The 19,639-nt window shown below is 45.6% G+C and overlaps 1 protein-coding gene across 7 annotated transcripts; it reads left to right on the top strand.

Annotated features, from left to right (window-relative positions):
* Positions 1–4,055: 4,055 nt before the first annotated feature.
* On the top strand, positions 4,056–19,639 carry C13H19orf12 (chromosome 13 C19orf12 homolog). 7 transcript variants are annotated; one of them, XM_054078484.1, is made up of 4 exons: positions 14,651–16,078; positions 16,174–16,239; positions 17,731–17,907; positions 18,335–19,639. In XM_054078484.1, exons 3-4 carry the CDS (start codon positions 17,748–17,750, stop codon positions 18,598–18,600), a joined length of 426 nt encoding a protein of 141 aa, XP_053934459.1. In that variant the 5' UTR covers positions 14,651–16,078; positions 16,174–16,239; positions 17,731–17,747; the 3' UTR covers positions 18,601–19,639. The 7 variants fall into 7 exon arrangements, with proteins under 7 accessions (XP_053934457.1, XP_053934454.1, XP_053934455.1 ...); XM_054078482.1 differs by lacking the exons at positions 14,651–16,078; positions 16,174–16,239 and adding an exon at positions 4,056–4,230; XM_054078479.1 differs by lacking the exons at positions 14,651–16,078; positions 16,174–16,239 and adding an exon at positions 13,929–14,083 and having other exon boundaries at positions 18,335–19,637.

Raw genomic sequence — 19,639 nt, 5'->3', positions numbered from 1 at the left:
GGAAGTTTAAAAGAACCCAAAGAATACCTGTTATCTTGTGGCTGTATAAAATGTGAGCACGTGTTTTCTTTCCCTGGGACTGGGAGCTGAGTTTGTCCTCAGGGATCTCTTTCCTTGACATCCACGCATCAGGCTTCTGCTGGTGCTGATGAAAGCTGTTTTGTAGGTATCAAAGCACATACACAAACACATTTGTTGTGTCAGCTGGCAGAGCGCCCCTGCTTCTCTGAACAAAAGATGCATTCTCCTTCCAAAGGCAGAAAGAATTTCAAGAAATTTAGTTTCATTAACACAGTGGTGATTCCAGAATGTCACAGCATGAGTTGAAGTCTTCTCACATTCCGTTTTTTGGACCTGTCTGTCTCTCACATGGCTCCCATCAGAAGCAGTGAGATCCCTTTGCTTGCTGACATCCTGGAAAAGGAATTCTTTAGACCCTGTGACAACCCTGGCATTCTTCTGTTCTCCCTTTTCCTCCTAAATGCGCAGGCGAAGTTTCAGTGCACAGAAATCGATTCAAGTGTATTGTGGTTGGTGCTGCTTTAGCAAGGTCCACATTTACACAGGCCTTTAATCTGCCACGTGTTTGCACTCCCATCAAAACCAACAGTTCTCTTGTGCCAGTGGGAATGTCTGTGGGGCCTCACAGGTGTCAGGAAAACGCTTCGAGCTGAAGCCTTGAACCAGCTTTGAACCAGCTGTACTCAGGGGTTGGAGGGGAAAACTTGGGCCATTGTCCTCCTTCCTCGCACCTCAAGCTGCTGATATAGGAAGGGCAGAATTATTCGAGGAAGTGAAGATGCTTTCTGAATCTGTCTTCACACACTTGCACATCCACTGCATATTTACCAGGTAAAGCATTGATCTGCTTTAGTCTTTAAGTTCATAACCTGGGTAATGAGTTCCGTCTTGTCCTCTTTATTGTGAAAACACTGCATTAAATAAAGACCAACGTTAGATATTAGTAATATCAGTGTGCTTAAAGCAGGATGTGGTTTTCACCTTTGTGCATCTAGGGCTGTTTTCAGGCCTTTCACAGGTTTCATACCTTTCCATACATCATTGCACAGAAGATTTAGTGACGATGGAGAGTTATTTCAGTAAACCTGTGGACAGGAAAGACCGACATGTAAGCAGTGAGTGCTGGCTGGTGCTCTAAGGCCATGAGAAGGGTCAACATCTTCCAGTAGTCAGCTAAAACTACAACTCATGATCAGGATTGTTCAGGGATGATAACTCTATGTAAACAAACTTATTACAGTTGCCAGAAGTCGTTGCCAGAAGTCATTGCCATGAGTGTGAAAATGTGTTACGTGGATGTTCCTGCAATTGTTTTTTACTCACTCACATCTTAAAAACTCTGAAGTGACTGGGACTTGGATGGGTTTCCATCTGAACAAAGGGGGTGAGAGCTCCTTCAGTGCTGTATGCAAGGTCTAAAGGAAACGCTGTCATAGGCAGGGCTCTTTGTAAGGCAGAAACCTGAACGAGCTGGCGTAACACTCGCAACATGCAATGAATGCTGCAGACAGCACTTTCAGTGCCAGGATTTCGTTTAACATGCTGCTGTTTAACGCTTATGGAGTTAACAGGCCATACGTTGCGTCCGTATTGTTACATGTTAACAGTAAGTGCAGAATTTAGGGAGCAGAAGTAAAGGAAAGCTGATTTTAAAGCGTAGAAATGTGACTGATCGCCAAGTCTTTATCATTCTTTGTGCCGAAAGTGTTTGTCTAGCAGCATTGAGCATCTGCCTGCCTGTTTCACACAGATGCTGTAAGTATAATTTGACCTTTTGTTCAGAAAGTGTTTGAATATTTAATGTAAAAATATTAAGTTATCAGAAAGGCTGTCTCTTTGGGGAAGTGTGTTCAATTTTTACACAGCCCAAGTTGTTAAAGTGCTTTGGAGCATGAACAACTTCAGAGCAGAGCAAAGCAGGCAGTGCTAATGTGTAGAAACTCCAGAAGTAAATAACAGCTGTTCAAGAAGACTTCTATTAAATATGTATTAATTAATTTGAAGTGCATCACTTAAATATGTGAAGAGATTATCTTGTGTTAATTTACATTAAAACACACAGCACTTGTTAGCCTCATTACAGGAGCCCAAGTATATCCTACGCTATCACCTCTTCCTACAGTGAGCATTTTGTTGGGTGTTGATTGCTTTCGATTTGCCCTTTTAAAATGTCAGAGTGGCCTCCCTTTCTCGTTGGATCTCTCCTTCCTCTCAGGTTTTGATCTTGCACAGTTACTGTGCGTACTCGTGTCTGTCCTGTGCTGAGCAGGAAAAACTTAAAAGTAGATTGGGAAAACACAAAGTAATTGCCCCAGCTCTGTTCAGCAATGTCCCCACCCAAACGTCTCGTGTGGTTCTCGCTGATAACTTGGGGACCAGCAGAGTGAATGTAAGCATCCATTTGGGTAGCAAAATGACTTTACATGAAGATCCCTTATCACCTTATCAGTACAGGAAAGGTACCTGGTAAAATGAGGGTCTCTTCAGTGAAATGATAACTAAAATTCACTGGTAATAGACTGGGTGGTCTGTACCAGTGTATAAATCTTAATAAACCCTCATTCCATTCATAAAACTTCCTAATAAGACAGATAATTTTTTTTTCCTATTTCAGTGCTGAAAATACACAAGCTTATAAGATTTATGGATAGTTTCTAGAGATTTTCTTCCCCGTGTCATTTGGGCAGCTGAGCCAGCTTCTAGGCTGCACTTTCATCCCAGGATTTTGATTCTGCAGGCTCCTTGGTTACAAGTGGGAGTCCAGTTCTTGTTTCCTGCACCTATTCCAACAAACTCCTCACTAAAGGAGAACTGAGGAATACAAAGGACTTGCAGGAGAGGGGAAGAAAACCAAAATATTTGGTGGGCAGAATAGGGAGGTGGAATATCCAGTGTAGGGACTAGAAGCTGATGGACCAGTGGGCATTTAGGACTTTTTTTTCACTTGGTGAGCAACATCAAGTGTAAAAGTGTAAGTTAAGCATACAAGACATTTTAAATATCATTTTGCCAAATCTGGTATGAAATTAGAGCATTCAGGGTAGCAGTTCAACTGTTTGATTTCCTGCCACAGTCACTGCATTAACTGTGCCATGTCACACAGCTCTCAGAATGAGGTCGCAAAACAAAACTTTGAAGTCACGTTTCATGCAAATGTAGGAGGAATCCCAAATTCAGCAGTAAAGAAGGATAAAAAGGAAGGCAGAAAAAGAAGGGCAAGAAAAGATGCTCAAGTTTCCCGTAGTTCCTGCCTCATTGTTTGTTCCAGCTTCCTGCTTTTTCAGTTTATCTCTCAAGCCTTTCTTGTGCATATACATAGACGACAGAATGCAGAAGACTAAGAATAAGCTGGAGGCAGAAACTGCCTTAATGAAGACATTCTTGTGAGAGAGAAAAGATTTTGTTGTCCACAGATGCGCAAAGAAAAATAGAAAAGCAGCTGCCCTTAGAAATGGAGTAAAAGCAGAGCTGAGTGCCACGTCATGATGCTTTACGGAAATGTGATGTGCCGGAAGTCTTTGAGCGTATCGGTGCTGTTGTACAGAGTATAACCACTGTGCTATAGAGGTGCAGTCACGCGCTGTCGTCTTCCAGAGGAAAATGCTGCAGGGCAGAGGTCCTCGTCTCAGCAGCCTCCACCTCTCTGCGGGCAGCTCGTTTGTCTTTTCCAAAAGCGTGCGTGGACAGAAATGGCATCGAGGTGATGGGAGGCGTTTCTGTGGGTGGGTGAGATGAAGTGCAGCTGAGATAGAGTAATCCAGCTAATTCTGGGTCACTCGGCCTGCAGAATTAAGAAACTTGGGGTGTAGTTGGTCGGTACTGTGTTGTTAAATTTGGAGTTCATGCGCTACACCCCCGAGATGGTCAGCGCTGGACTCTTGAGTCAGCTGGGATGGCTTATTTTACTCCGTGCCCTACCTGCATAAAGGATCAGCTGAAGCATTTGTGAGAGCAGATGCAGCTGGTGGCATCTGGGCTGTGGAATCCGCAGTTTGTAATACCTTTCTAATAGTAATTGGAGAGTTTAAAGAGTTATCTGACTAATATTTTAGTTGGGCACTGAAAACCTTCATGTTTCAGGGAAGATTTTTACACTGCCTTGATCAAACTGCCCACAATGTTAAAGGAGTCCTCAGCAGTGCTGGCCATGGCTGCCGCAGCAACCTCATGAAATAGAGCGGCGGCTCAATCTGCCCTGACAACGCCTCTGTAAGTACAAATAGGGGAAATGGGAGAGAAAATGTGTAGGGCTGGTAGTGGCTTGTATTTTTCAATAATTTATCAAGATTCGAGAGCACAGATTTCCTTTGGGAAATATTAGTTCTTAGGTTTACAAAGTGCCTCAGTTGTAAATACCCATAAAAATGACAATTTGGTAGGTCGTATTTATTCTTAAGCGGGTCAAAGGACATTAGCGTATTTCTGCTATATAAATCTGTCAAGTACAGAATTTCTTTATGCTCCCAAATCACAAAAGCGCCTCTTACAGTCAAGAGGAAAATGGTCGCATTATTGCCAATCAAGGACACAAGCAAGCATATCGATCTCTACCCAATAACTTCTGCCCTGCTCACTAAGTTTTTATCACTGGAACTGGAGACACATCAAGGAATTGGATTTAATATATACATGTGGTGCTGATTTATTACAGGAGGAGAAATACAGTCTGGCCTTACTTCTAGCTCAGTATTTTATCACTTATTTTATTCCTTGCATGGAAGTTTGCAATGAGTTTTTCTACAGACAAAGTGTGTATCTTTCCGGTATTCCTGGGCATGCACGAATCTTCAGCTCCATAGGTATTAGATATCGACAGCTGTGGTGTACGTGCATCCTGCATTCAGGGGTCTCGAGTCTTGATTTTCAGAGTTTATGTCTGTGGCAGTCTGAAGCAAAGTTGCTGTTTCAGAGAGGCATAACTGAAGAGGAGCTTGGGTGAGGTGAGGGAGACCAGAGGGCAGAAAGGCACAAACAGCCTGGGTGCTGCGTGCCTAGCCTGCTCTGAAGACGTGTTAGGTTTTCACCTCCTCTATGGAGCTGTAGATGTAAAGGCTTACATATGAGGGCTATTTAGCAGTCACAGAAACTGGAATGCAGTGGAGGGGCAGCATTGTCCTTTTGGACTGTTTTCTTGGTACAACTTCATACTTTTTGGTCATTTTTTGGTAATTGCAGAGGATTTGTCCCACCCCACACGTGCAGCATCTTTGGGCTCTGTATACAGTGATGACCCTGGCTCGTGGCAGAGGTGTGATCATTGAATTACTTCTTGGAAGGCTGGTGCATCTACGAAACTGAGGGGAAAGAACTTCACCACAGAATTGCACTCGCAGTAGATGGAGGGGGGAGCCTCACATGCATGCATCCTCCCATAGATTTTCACCAGCACAATAAATTGGATGCGTCCCAAACATTTTGGCCTAAGTGCGCATGCTCAGACCATCTGTACAGCACGTGTACTGCAGGTCTGAGATGTTCTAAGGGCTGGACACGATGCATACGCTACAGAGCTGCTTGTGGTGCATTCCAGTGTAGGAGGAGTTCCGGAGGGGATCGCAGCATGCTCAGAAACTGGGCTTTTCAGTGGGAACTTCTAGGAAGAGTTCTGCCCTAGAAAGAAGCTGATTCTGGTTCTTCAGTCTTCTGAGTTGTCATGGATGGCTGTCCAATAGGCCATGCCCTGCCATCCATGTCTTTCCCATTGCACAGATCCTGAAATGGGAAGGCAGTGAGGTTTGATTTTGGAAGGCTGTGTGTCTTGACTGGGACCTATTTTCTTCACCAATGTGGATTCAAGCCAGAAGAGGAGAGAAAACGATAGTGAACAACTTGGAGTCGAGAGGAAAGTATGGGCCAGGGTATGCATTATCCATTTCTCGTGTGCGATGGAAATGTTGAGCTTTGCCAGCTGCCTTCAAATCATTCTCAGGATTGGGCCCAGATTTGAGGAGGTTACAGCTACTTCCATGCAATCCTCTCCTTTCCAGGTAAATGCAGAAAGCAGTAGTCGCCAGAGCAGGGATGAGTTGTGCCTGCCTTCCATCCAAAGAGCCCCAGGCTTTTTCCTCCTCCGAACATTTAACGTGCTTGTGGGGCTGACAGGAAAGCAGTAGATTTTTTTTTTCCAAATATCCATTTGCCTCTCCATTTATCTACTTTGATCTAAAATATAGAACCTGATGGATGCCCTAGGTAAATCAAACATTTTCCGTCTGCCAAAGCGGCTTTGTAAATGCTTATTTCATGCCATTACCATTTTTCTGTTTCTAGCAGTAAATCAAAAAGTATCAGCCATTCATCCACTCTAAAAGTAATGCCTTCCCTTTGCATAATTACACATACCCAGCGGAGATCTGTATGCACAGTAAATCTATTCCTTTAAAAGGTTTCGCCTTAAGTACCACAGTGACATAAATTGGTGTAGTGCAAATTTATTTATTTAAAAGGTTTATTCTTTTAACTGATCGGGTAACTGTTATCCTTCCATTGTTTGATTTGGGTGGGGAGGGCTTTTATTAGTTTATTGGATTTAATTCTGCAGCAGATGTTTATGGAGAGAGGTCTCGCTCCTTACAGGACTTGTAGCAATTGATACATCTGTGTAAATTATTCTCATTACAGGTTTATTCTTAACTGGTGTTCAGGGGGTCTTTGCTGTATCTCCAGTAGATCCTTGAGAATTAAATAGTTTAATGAATCTAATGAGCAGACCTGAAAGAAGTACACGCAGAGTATGCCTTTGGACATTGCCTCTCCAAATGTGCAAACAACACAAGTATGGTATTAAAAGCGAGGGAGAAATGGCAAAAAATAAATGTCTTCCAGTAATAAGTGCTCCGGACAGTATTTTGGCAAAGTAAAGATTAAAAAATGTATGTCTTCATCATTCTCATGTAAACTTGCTCATCTTTATAAAGCCATGTTTGTAGCTCTCAGGGGTTTCAAACCTAAAGCAGACAAGCCCAGCTGGTGGAAGCCTGGGAGTGAAATGATGAATATTTTAGCACATCCAAGTTTATTTTTAGGCTTTATAGAATTATTGTTCATTTCCCTGCGAGTGAAATTGTATGAAGTATCTGAAAAAAATTAAATTAAGGAACCTTACCAGAACGGCACCAAGTAGCAAATGACTGGACCCTAACTACGGTTGAGCACGTCAACACATCCTGATTCCATTTGAAATTTTGGGAACAGAACAATCCTGCATGGAGTGACGTCTGTGTTTGGTTCAATGTGTGTGAGATTCCTAGATATGCACCAGGTCTGAAGACAGAGCAGCCTGCGGATTAGGTTATGACATGGCTGATGCCCTGGGGAACTGAGACAAATTCCTGGTGCGGATGTATTTTCTGTGGATGTATTTTCCATGGTACTGGATGTGAAAGTAGAACTCGAGGTGGCTGTATTGCCATAGGTTATGAAATAGAGACGTGCAGAAACTTATCAGGGAGAGGATGGGTCATAAGAAAGATTCAGGTCTTGCATCTCATTTGGTCAATGAAGGCAACTTCACTAACACAATCAAAATATTCAACCGTATAATTTCAAATGCGTTTTTTTCTGGCATCACAGACGCTCTTTCCTATAGCTGGAAAGGAAAAACTGCTTTAGTATCCAAGGCAAACCTGGGAAAATGCCATGGGCCTGGGATGAGAAGATGCATCTGATACTTGCAGATCTAGCAAGGGCTATATATTGGAGGGAGGAGGTTTACTACCACAGCTCCACATCCCATATCCTTCAAGGTCTCTTTTTAGAGTTTTTGTTTGAAGTGGGTCTGGCTTTATGAGTCTTTTTCCAACACATTAGGCAGATCAGAGATTGCCAACTGTCCTTTTTGATCAGAATTGCTGGCAGTGGTTGCAGTCCGTATTGTCAGAGTAACAAATGCTGGGCAGAGGGGCTTGAGGAAGCAGAGGAAATGCTCCATTCTGACAGGAATGGCTTTAATTGTTAAGTGTATACATTGTTTTAAAAGGAATTTGAGTCAGCGTTGAGTCGCTTCTATGTTTGTAATTAAATTAAAATATTCAGTCTAGCAGCTAGGTTTTTCCCCGATAGCTGTGCATTGCTGCCATTTCATGATCTACAGCACACCCTAGTGATATCTGGAAATCATCAAGATAGACACAGTCAATTTTACTTCCTTTGTGGTGAAGCAAAACTTAGGACCCCACTAGGCCAAGCCCAGGAAAGTAAATGGCTTCCTATGCATGATGGGATGTGGGTTTAGTCACTTGTTTTATAAAACAAAAAACAGCTGTAGAACTTGAGACAACAGGATATTCTCTGTTAAAAGAACATCTGTATAATGACTTCGTGTGGTTTGCAGTCTGTAACGTTGGATATATTTTCAAATAGAACTTGGTAAAAAGCAGCCAAGGGTTGTGTGAGAAGAGAGGAGAATATTTGTTGGGTTCCCTTTTAGACTGGAGAGATTAACCAAACATTAATACAGCCTTATGGAGGAAAGCTGCAGGCAGCCTTCATAGGTCAGAGGCCTGAACGATTATTTGGTGTCTTACAGCGAGAATGTCAAAATTTATGCTAAATATTCAGTCCCCCCTTCTTGTGATGGTTAGGTCCCTTGGTTTTGCAGGTGATATTTAGCTCTTGGTGGCCAACAGGCCCCGGAGGATCCTGCAGAGGGATGTGCGCCAACCAGACTTTTTGGGCCACCTTGCACCTCCCGTGTGATGAGTTTCTGTATTTCAGTCATTGTATTTCTTTATACTTGGCTGAGTGCACAGAATGGCAAGGGTTCTGAATTGGCTGCTGTTGACCTCCAGTGGGGTGAGGCGAGAAGGCCGGTTTGCGAAGGACTCTGGCAAAGAAAGGTAATTCATCAAGAAAGAAGGTAAATATTTATGAGACGTGAAATCAAACTGGTGACATGTGGGTAACACTGAACGGAAGCAAAAACAGTAAGAGCATCAGAGAAGAGAGTAGGTCTTGTAAGTTATGGTGGCTGCAAGATTTTGAAGAAATGGAAGAACTGTTTCTCTCTGGGGGTGGGGAGGCCCTGGCCCAGGTTGCCCAGAGCAGTGGTGGCTGCCCCATCCCTGGAGGGGTTCAAGGTCAGGTTGGATGGGGCTTGGAGCCCCTGATCCAGTGGGAGGGGGTGGAACTAGGTGGGCTTTGAGGTGCCTTCCAACCCAAACCATTTCATGATTCTGTGATTCTATGATTCTAATTAATCAGAGAAGTGTGAGTTAAGAGTGTCCAAGCCTGCTGGGATGGAAAAGCTGTCCAGAGTGTCTGTGCAGCTCCTGCTGAGGGTTGTGCAGCTCAGTGTGGCTGTGGAGGGGTTCGCTCTGTGTGCTTAAGCAGCAGACAGCTATGCTGACCCTGGGCAGCAGGTCTGGCCAGTGGTCGCGCCGTGCTGAGGCTGGTGCTGTCTCTGCCAAGGGCAAGGCAGCCTGTTCTAGTGCCCTTGGCCAGCCTGCAGCGCCACTGGGCCCGGCTGAGAGAAGGGAGCCTGTCTCTCCATGCGCAGAGCACGCCTTGCTGCTCGAGGCACAGCTGAGGGAGGGGGCCTGCCCCTGCTCGCACCCGCCTGAGAAATCCAGAATGTCTGGGAGAGACTAGGTTCCCTTCAGACCTCTGCATTTCACTCTCGTCAGGTAATCCAAACAGTAGTGGAAATGAGCATTTTGGTTTATGTAAATAAAAACTAAAACTTCGAAATAATTTATGGTGTTTATTTAAATGACATGCAAATAACTTTGTGAAACTTGGGGGGAAAAGCAGCACAACTGAAACAGCACAATTGTTTCCAAGAACGTTCATTTCAAATCCACACACACTATTTCATTCATACTTAATTATTTCCCCAACGCTGCTGGAAGCACCGCACGTTTCCTTTGTCCTTCCGCTTTTGCATGCAGCATGATTAGCAAACCTGCCTCTGCTCTTCCAACTCCCACATTTGGGGTTTATCCGCATTGTTCACGGGGTGGAGCAACAAGCAAGATGAACACTCCTGCTGCCAGATCTGGCACATGTGAACCCTCCAAAGGATACAGATCTCACCCGTTCTGTTCAAATCCCTGCCCGTATTTTGCATTGCTGCCCGAACGCAGCCCATTGTCTGCGTGCATTATTTGAAGCGGCTTTGCTCCCATTGTTTGTGCACTGTAATCCTCAAGGTTTCTGTAATCATCGTGAGCAGCTTACTTGAAAGAAATCACTTAGCACTCAGCACTCTCGGATCACTCAACCTGATGGCAGAGGAACGGGCCATGACTAAACGCGGGAGGCCTGGGATCCTTCTGAGGAAAATCTCTTCCATAGAGTCTAGAGTTTGTTGCTTTCATAGGCTCTGTTCTCAGGTTTGGGCTTGGTGTTATCTTCCAACCCCTGTGCATTTTTCTATGAGGCATGATGGGAAGGTAGGCTGGAAAAGGGTAATGCTGGCTGTGGAAGTGTACCTGCCACCACACACCCATTTCAAATACTGGCAAAGGGAGACATCTGCTGTTAGACAGAAATGGACGACAGTTGTTTACCCTAATGGCAGCAAAATCTGAGCCTTTATTCTTCTGTGGTATGGAGATTGGCACGTCCTGCTGGGAGTCTTTTCAACAGGCTTTGAGAACTTAATGCTTGTCTTAGGGCTGAATGAAAGATCCTTTGCAACAGAATCACAAGATCATTTTGGTTGGAAACGACCTTTAAGGTCGTGGAGTCCAACTCTAAACCTCACACTACCAACTCCACCACTAAACCATGTTCCTAGGCATGAAATGCTCATGATTTTTAAATCCCTCCAGGGATGGGGACTCCACCACTGTCCTGGGCAGCCTCATCCCATACTTGACTGCGCTTTTGGTGAACTAGTATTTCCTAATACACAGTCTAAACCTCTCCTGGGGCAACTTGAGGTCATTCCATCTCTTATCATGGAGAAGGGGCTCCCCAGTTCTTTCCCTTTCACTCATATACTTGGTCAGTGCCCTCTCTGCCAGTGACACTTGTCTCTTGTGGTTGTGTGTGTTTGCACGCTGTTGTAGGTAGGGCCGTTTGGTATCAGCTGTTCTTTATAAATTATGCCTGTTACTGGTTTTGGATGCACATAATTTTACTCCTGAGACAGTCATTCATGACATTTTTAAGGCAGTGGTTCCCAACTTGAGGTCTACAGAAAGCCAGCAAAGTTTGCAGAGTTTCCAGTTCTTTTCATTTCCAAAGTCTAGGTCATGCTATAGGACAACCTTAAATATGGTACAAACACTGCCGTGCTCTTCCTTTTGCTGGGCAATATCTCTTTAGACAACCCTGTTGTGGCCAGATGGGCATTTTGTGTGACCCAGATGGCTGCAAGTGGAGCAGAGGGGTGGCCCAGGTCTGCGGTATTGCAGTACAACATGAGAAACTGTAAGGCTGACATTTTATGTCTGCTTCAGGGTTCATATGTGTTATAATACAGAAACATGGAAACCAGTCTCAGGACACTGACTTTTACCCTCAGATTGGCTGGGGCTTTTTTCTGACAGGTGACAAAATGCTACGCTGTACCAGTAAGCACAATTACTGAATTCTGTTGCTGAGGAAGTAAAAGAACAGCATAAGTCCCTACTGTAAGAGTCTGAAAGAGCAGAAGATCAGTGTACAGTTTGCAGTTAAGAATATGCCTTAAATGTCTTTCACAGCCCACCCAGACAGGGCTGGCTGGCAGTATGTGCTTTATTCCAAAGCACCAGCCTAGATTTTTGGATCATCTTTCAAGACGGAGATGATCTAAGGCAATTAATAGTGTTTTGTGACCTTCTGCACCAGCAGTCCATCTTCTTGGCACTGAACCTGATTTTGCCCAACTTGGCATTTCATCACCTGAGTGTGCGGGGAGCCCGGCAGCACCTTTTACAGCAGGGGTGGAATGATTTAGTTCAGTCACTTCAAATTCAAACCATTTCTTACAAGCTGATGAGGCAAACCTCTTCTTTGCTTAATGTCACATAAGGTACATTGAAAAGCTGTGAAGAGACAGATGTTCTATATCTTCACTTCATATGCAAAAACCTGTTATACCCTTTATTTGCGTTCAATTAGAAGTCAGACTCTGATGAGTATCTAATGCAGGAAATAGGGAAAAGATCTGCCATCAAGCATATGCTTTGCTTGTAGTGGATCTCTGTAATGTGCCATTGTGCCTTCCTGCAGCGATCTGGGCATCTTTACCGTATTACTCACTCCTGCATCCACAGAGGTGAAGAGTGTGAATAGGTGAAAACTGGAGGTTGGTTCCTGGTTTTAGATGTGTTGCCTTTTCTCATTGTGCAGAGTTGTGGAGAAAGCGCTTTTTCCTTTTAAACAGCCATTCTTAAAAGCTGTAGTGTTACTTTTATATTAATTTTCTTTTTAAATACAGGTTGTGCTTTTTTTGATCTTGGGAAGATCACCATTTTCTTGGTAATCTAGAGTGCAATATGAGGAACTTGGAAATTATAAACCTCTAATGTTGTCAAGAAGGGAAGGTTACAATGAGACCACAGCTGGCAGATGTATCCCTTCTCCCATCTAGGCTGGCTTTTCCTCCAACGCGGCTGTGCAGGCAAAGCCCCGTGATAGCGATGTGCAGGGATGGAGCCCTCCAGGTAGCACACCCGCACAGGAGAAAACCTGTTACAGCTCTCACGGTAGGACTGAAAACAGGACTGGTGAGCTGTTCTTTAGCCCAAATGCACAGTTGGTGGGTGGAACACGTAGTGTGCTGATTCATGATGGTTATTGCTCACCAGGGAGAGGAAGGGGCATGCCATCAGGTGCTGGCTGGCAACTACAGACAAAAGCAACGCTTATTCCAGCTGATTGCAGTCACCGGGTTCCCATGGAATTCAACAGGGCCACCATCTCTCTGAGTGCAGTATGGGTTACAGCAGTGCATACATCCCTAAAGGATACACTTGGCACTGTTATCTGACATTTTCATTTTAGTAACTTCTACCATACAAGAAAATAGACCTAAAAATACATGCTGCTGGAGCCCAAATAACCTGTGTTTATTTTTAACTGGAGTAGTGAATTAATGATGCAGTTTGGGATAGAATGATAAAAATTCCCTCCTTCGATGGAGAGACTTCATCGCTCTCTCGTTCCTCAGAAAGCCACTTACAGCTGGAATTTGGGGTGTTACTCTTTACAATGCACTTGGCATTTGGTTCTTTGCTCGTTTTAGGTATTACATTTGCTTTTTACATCCAAATCATAAAAATCAAGAGCACCAGTAGACCTGTAACATTTTGAGTTGTTACACAGAGAGTTGTTTTATGTGATCATATAAAGCGCAGGGAGGTTAGGAATGTAACGTGCAGCCACGGGAAAGGGAAAAAATCAGAATCATGGGATTGTTCGTGTTGGAAGGGACCAATCCAGATCATCCAGCTCCAACCCCCAAATTTTGAGTGATGTTCCTCCTCTTTTTCCCCATCCACAGCAAGGAGCAGAGGGGAGATGTTTCACCTTAGCTCAGAAATGGAACCATGATAAAGGCTGACAAAGCACAAAGCCCCATTCCCAAAACGTAGCAGCGCTCTCCCAGGAGGCAGTCACTGTGTCCCCAGAGAAGTGGTGGATTCTTCTACCGCCAACACTTTTAAGGCTCAGCTCATCGCGTGCAGGGCCATTTCATTTAAGCTATATTTCACCTAAAAATATTGGACCAGGTGATCCTTGAGGTCCCTTCCAACCTGGTATTCTGTGACGCCCTGATGGCACCTGGTGTCCCCTCTGCCATCCCTCCCCTCCCTGCTTCGACTGCTCCTTGCCTTCCTCCCTCCCTCCCGCCTTCCTTCCCTTCATCCTTCCATACTTACTTCCTTTCATCCGTCCTTCCTTCCCTCCCTTCCCTCCATCTCTCCTCCCTTCCTCCCTTTCCCCCTTCCTTCCCCCCTTCCTTCTTTCTCTCCACTCCTTCCCTCCCTCCCCGCCCCTCTACCCGCGCTCCCCCGCTGTCCCCTCCCCTCCCCGGGGCGGGGCGGTTCCTCGGGGCCGTTCCCCGTGTCCGCGGGCTGTGGCGGTGCCGGGGCCGCCCCCCCCCACCCCCGCGGGGCGCTGCTGACAGGTACGGGGCGGGGGGGGGGAACGCACCGTTGCACACAGCGCGGCGACACGAGCCGCGGGTCCCGCCCAGCCCAGCCCGCCATTCTCTGATCCGGAAGGTCTTTTTCAGCCCGAACCATTCCGCCGTGCGGACCGGATGGGCCCCGGGCAGCCTGGCCCCGCGGCACGGCGGCGCCCTCCCGCCCCGGCGTCCTGCGGTCCCCCAGGGCTGTCCGGCCCGCACCCTTCTGTGAGTCTCTGATCCTGCGATCCCCCAGGGCTGTCCGGCCCACACCCTTCTGTGAGTCTCTGATCCTGCGATCCCCCAGGGCTGTCCGGCCCAAACCGTTCCCGGTGTTTCCCGCGAGTCCCGGGGCTGCAGGGACTGACGAACAATCCGTGCAGGGGGTTCGGTTCCAGCCGCGGGAGCGTTTCGGCCTCCCAGCGCTGACGGCGGTCCGGCGGCTGCGCTGCGCGAGCCTGGAGGGGTTTTTCCAGCCTCATGACTCCGTGATTCTATGATTTCAGTATATTCTAAACCATCCAGAACACGTTGATGAGTTTTAATGAGCTGAGGGTTATATTTTTATTTCGAGTTGGGGAAAGCATCTTTCCGGCTTCATTCCGATTCCAGAGCCATCGCGGCAGTGTCCTGCGCTGAGCGCACTGTCCCCGTGTCCCTGCAGTGGAATCATTGAATCACTTCGGTTGGAAAAGACCTCTGAGGTCATCAAGTCCAGCAGTCCTGCTATTTGGGCTCTTTTTCCTTTCCTAACTAACAGTCCGATTGTTCTATCCTCAATATCAGCTGATGCAACTGGCCTGTAATTCTTCCAAATAAGGTTTCAAAAAGGAGAATCTGGCAAGGAAATGAAAAAAAGTCTAATTTGTAAATTAGAATGGTGTTGGGGAGGTCTAGGAAAAAAATAAGGGCTGAAGGCGATACAGCCAGTCTGGCGCAGGTATTTGTAATTCAGCAACCTGGGAAAGCAGGATATCCTCGCTGCCTGCAGAGCTTAGGTGCCAGATTCCCTCCAGTCTCAGTGGAAGGAAGTAATTCCCACTGAACATTCACCTGCATTTTCAGGCGTGCATTTTAGGCTCGCATTTTCAAGGGCCTTGTAAAATCAGCTCCAGGGTTCCTAGAAGTTTGTTTCTATAATGAGGAAATTTGTTGCCTCTTTTATTGAATAAATCGGTTGAATGCTTTGATAAACACGCATGCTTTGATAAATACACAAAAGAAGGTAAGTGGCACTCTTAAGGTCACAGTTCCTACAAAACAATATTAAAGTGCTCTTTTATGCATTTCAGTTGAATTCAGATTGTCTAGGAAATAGATGAGTTTCTTGCCATCTTCTAATTTTACAAAAATGAGCACTTCATTAAATGTATGGTTTGCAACAGAATTGTATTATTACAGTAAATATTTGTAGCTGTAGTGAGTCCTTGTTGGAGATTAGAGTGCCGAATGCAGAGACAACAAGTGGTGAGCAGTGTGGTTTAATCGTTGCACCAATAAAGAAGAATGAACCCTGCCTTAGGAAAATAGCTGGAAGTATGGGCCAGCAATGAGATAGTCCTCCTGTGCCGGCAGGAGAATCCCGATTCCCAGCCTGCCCACTGGCTACTGCAGAAACAGCTGACGGATTTCTGGTCTGCTCCTTCATCCAGTTGGGTGTTTGTGTGCACTGCCATTTGTGTCTTTAGTCTGCCTTAGTTGCCCAGTCCTTTGTGTTCTGGTTGGCCCTGGTGCTGATCTCATGTTTATTACAGCAAGTTACAGAACAGGCAGAGCTGTTGCTGTACAGCTGAGTCATCCTGGGCATCTTTGCTTGGATAAATATTTGCTGTTATCTAGAAGTTTCTGTTTGAAGATCTTCACATTTCAGGTTTCCTGTTTTGTGACAGTTGTGTGGGGATTCTCGGCCCACATTCTTGCTGATACCACTGTGGTGTCCACCAAGATAGAGTTGGTTCTTGCTAAGAGGACTTAGAGCTGTGTCTTCGTTGCATGGTAGGTTTGACATTTGTCCCATAGATGATCGTTGTCCTGTGTAGGTGCATACTGTAGAGATGTCTGCTGAGCGTTACACTCCTCTAACTCAACAGGAGACTGTGAGAAGCCATGAGGACAGCTCGGTGGTGGGCCAGGAGTATCTCGTGTGGACAGTGGAGGTGTGTTCATTTTTCTTTAAGCAGGACAGTGAACCCATGGGATGAAACAGCTTTTGCCTTTCCAGTCTGTGAAGGAGGAAGTAAGGGAACGAGGTGGAACGTTAAACAGAAAAGAGCTGAAAGGGGAAAAGAGCTATAGATGAATCAGGGCACCCTCTGTGCTTATTTGCGTTAGCAGGACTTTCAGTGAGTTTGTGACGCAACTCTTCTGTTGTTTCAATTCTTTCTGTGGCATTCTTCTTCTTAAGAAGTACTGAGCAAGTTCTGAGGGGGTCTGTGTTTTAGTAAAACCCATTGGCTGCAGGCTCAGAGATGAGATACAAATGTGTGTTGTTATTCTCTTTGGTGGGTAGAGCAGAAGCAGCGCTCGCTTTGCTCCCCAATCCCTGTGGCGAGAGACAAAGAGCATCCTCTCCTTTAGCTGGGGAGAAGTAGAGAGTCCAACAGCTCGGGTTGGTATTTGTGGAGACCATAGAGGGAAAGGGAATGCAGCCACTGAATTGCAGGAGAACAAAGCAGGAAGGTCTGTCAGACAGCAAAGCCTGGTTTCTCAGCAATTTCATTTTCTAAACCGCTCTTTTTTTTCTTGAACTGCTGAATATTCTCAATGCCATGTGAAGTCACAGGGGCTGTGGGGACTCAGCCAGGCCCATCCATAAAGATGTCCATTGGCATTTCTGTCCCTTCGTTAGTGCAAATCCAGCATGGTGCCTTCCTAGTGTTTCTTAATATGTGGGTGGGTTCTATAGGAAATAATTCAGTGCTAGAATCAAGCTGCACTTTTGCTTACTTGCAGTTACACAATTGGAGTTTATAAATGGTTTGGGCTGTCTTCTCATTCTGCCTCTGACACATAAAACTTACAGCTTCTTTTAATCTGGAGTAGGATTCTTGCACTCTTGCAGCTCACTGACATTTTCTAATATGCTGTTCTGCCCATGCAGTGGTTCTGATTGTTAGGTTGGTGTCAACTGCAACTTTGTGTTCCATGCACACATTAAGAATTAAGCAGGAACAGCTCTGCCAGGGACCTTCTTCAATCGAGATGAAGAAAACCCAAAGAAGAGTTTATTTTGGAAGTGGAAATATCCTCTGGGGAAGTCTGCCAGGTGTGATAGAGGAAAGCCCTGCTTCGTCTTATCCCCAGAGCTGTGTGCGATGCTGAATGCACGTGGCAGCTGCTCGAGGCAAAGGCAATGTGCTGTAGATGGGGACAGAAGCTTTCTTGGGTCTTTCATTGCTGGTACTTCTCCTTGTTTGAACTTCTGAATTTGTCATAAAGCCAGGTCTTTCTGCAGCTTCATTTTCTGTTTCAGTATTCGCTGGCTGTTTGCAAATAGGTTTGTTTTTCCCGGAAGTGAAAGAAAAAACAAATTTATTCTTTCCTGTGTTGACTGCGCCTCTGGACTCTGTTTCTTCCTAAAATTCTTGTAGCAGAGAGAGTTAGTCCCTGTTCAGCAACCAAAACATAACTTAAAATGTCTTTTCCAGGATCTTAACTTGTCAAAATGCCTGTCAATGTTGACGATGTGATGCAACTGTTCTGCCACCTCTCTCACGAGAAGGGGATGAAAGCTGCTTTCAAACACTCTGGTCGAGGAGCGCTGCTGGCGGGCGCGACAGCTTTCCTGGGGGGGCTGGTGGGAGGTCCCCCTGGCATCGCTGTAGGTAAGTGTGTTTGCTGTGGGGACATTGTGGATGAAGGCTATGGCTAGAACTGAACATGAACTGGTGAGGAGTACCCCCAGTACCTGAAAGGGGCCTACAGGAAAGCTGGAGAGAAACTACTCATAAAGGCTTGTGGTGATAGGACAAGGGGGAGAAGGTGTAAACTGGAGAGGGGCAGATTTAGACTAGACATTAGGAAAAATTTCTTCACCATGAGAATGATGAGGCACTGGAACAGGTTGCCCAGGGAGGTTGTGGCTGCCCCATCCCTGGAGGTGTTCAAGGCCAGGTTGGATGGGGCCTTGGGCAGCCTGATCCAGTGGGATGTCCCTGCCCATGGCAGGGGGCTTGGAACTAGATGATCTTTAAGGTCCCTTCCAACCCTAACTGTTCTATGATTCTAAGAGTAACATCTCTCTCTTTCTAGGAGGAGCATTTGGTGGATTGCTCGGTGCCTGGATGACTACTGGACAGTTCAAGCCCGTCCCTCAGATTTTAGCAGAATTGCCTCCTGCAGAGCAGCAGAAACTCTATGACGAAGCCATTGTTATCCTCCGGCGCTTAGACTGGACGGACGTTGCTCAGCTGACTGCGCTCGTAGTGGGCAATGCTGGTCTGCAGCAGCAGTTGACAGGAGTGCTGATAAATTACCTCTCCAAAGAGCTGAGAGCAGAGATACAGTATGGAGAGTGAACCATCCAGAGCAGGCTTTTTACTGTGTAATGAATTTTACTCTGGCAATTGTGATTCTCCAACATAGCAATTATTAGTTAGCAGTAGTAATTAGCAGATTTAAGTATTATTTGGGGGGTCGGGATTCTTTTGTAAGGGTAGTGTAAGGGCTGCGTTATCCTGACACTGACTTGTGATGTGATTTTGAATTACTCTGCGCTAGGACTCAGTTTGAAATCACTGAAGGCAACTGGGCCTCTCTTGTGCTGATATATCACTACTTTTTTTTTTTATTTAAGAGATTTAATCCTGTTTGTGTAAGTGCTTTAATTTTCTTCTGTGAACGACACAGAGGTGCCAAAGTAGCTGGGGCACTTGGAAAAATTTTACCTACTGTCTGTTTCAGTCCTGCAAAAGGAAGGTGACAGAAAGTCCGTTACACTACTGTGAACTCAAAGATCTCAATCCTTATTTTATTCTTTGTTGTGTTTTTATGTAATTCTTATTTTACTTATTCCTTTCTGGAAGAAGTGAAGCTGATGCCTAAACAAGATTTAATGCAATGGGTAAACAAAGGGTGTGCAGGTGGGAGTTGGTAGTGTCCTGGAAGGGAAGGCAAGCCAGGATACACTTGGAAAAACTGTGAAAATGGGGAGCTGAAGTCTCATTTTTGTGGATTCCCTTGGATTAGGGGTGTCATTTCAGCGTTGGTTCTTGACTGAATCTGACCAGTTGGTCCTCTGATTTCATTAAAATCTTCCTAAGGAGCATCAGTGTGGCTTTTGTTTGCTCTGGGGTGAATGAGCTCTCTAGGAGCCCTGGCTGAGAGGAGGGCAGCCTGGTGCCGGGCAGCCGGCAGCAGGGTGGGCTGGTGTGGGACGACGTGCCGGCTGCAGCTGTCGCCATCAGCTCTGTGCGCTGGTGCCCAGTATCCCAGCCGCTTTCTCACCTTTCCTTTCAAAGCACTTGCAAGACAAGTTCATATGTAGAGAAATGTGTGGGTGTGCCTTCTTTTGTGTGTGAAACCAAGTGAAATTGCTCAGATAATTTCATTTTTACC

This window comes from Cuculus canorus, chromosome 13 (assembly GCF_017976375.1).
Source record: "Cuculus canorus isolate bCucCan1 chromosome 13, bCucCan1.pri, whole genome shotgun sequence".
In the NCBI taxonomy this organism is placed as follows: Eukaryota; Metazoa; Chordata; class Aves; order Cuculiformes; family Cuculidae; genus Cuculus; species Cuculus canorus.
The sequence above is the reverse complement of the archived record's forward strand: the minus strand, read 5'-3'. Positions and strand labels throughout refer to the sequence as shown.

What these genes read in the sequence shown, in the direction of transcription:
- C13H19orf12 (XM_054078482.1), top strand. Translation starts at nt 17,748, where the DNA reads ATGCCTGTCAATGTTGACGATGTGATGCAACTGTTCTGCCACCTCTCT. An exon ending in TCCCCCTGGCATCGCTGTAG is followed by an intron (nt 17,908 to 18,334) that starts GTAAGTGTGTTT and finishes CTCTCTTTCTAG; the next exon opens with GAGGAGCATTTGGTGGATTG.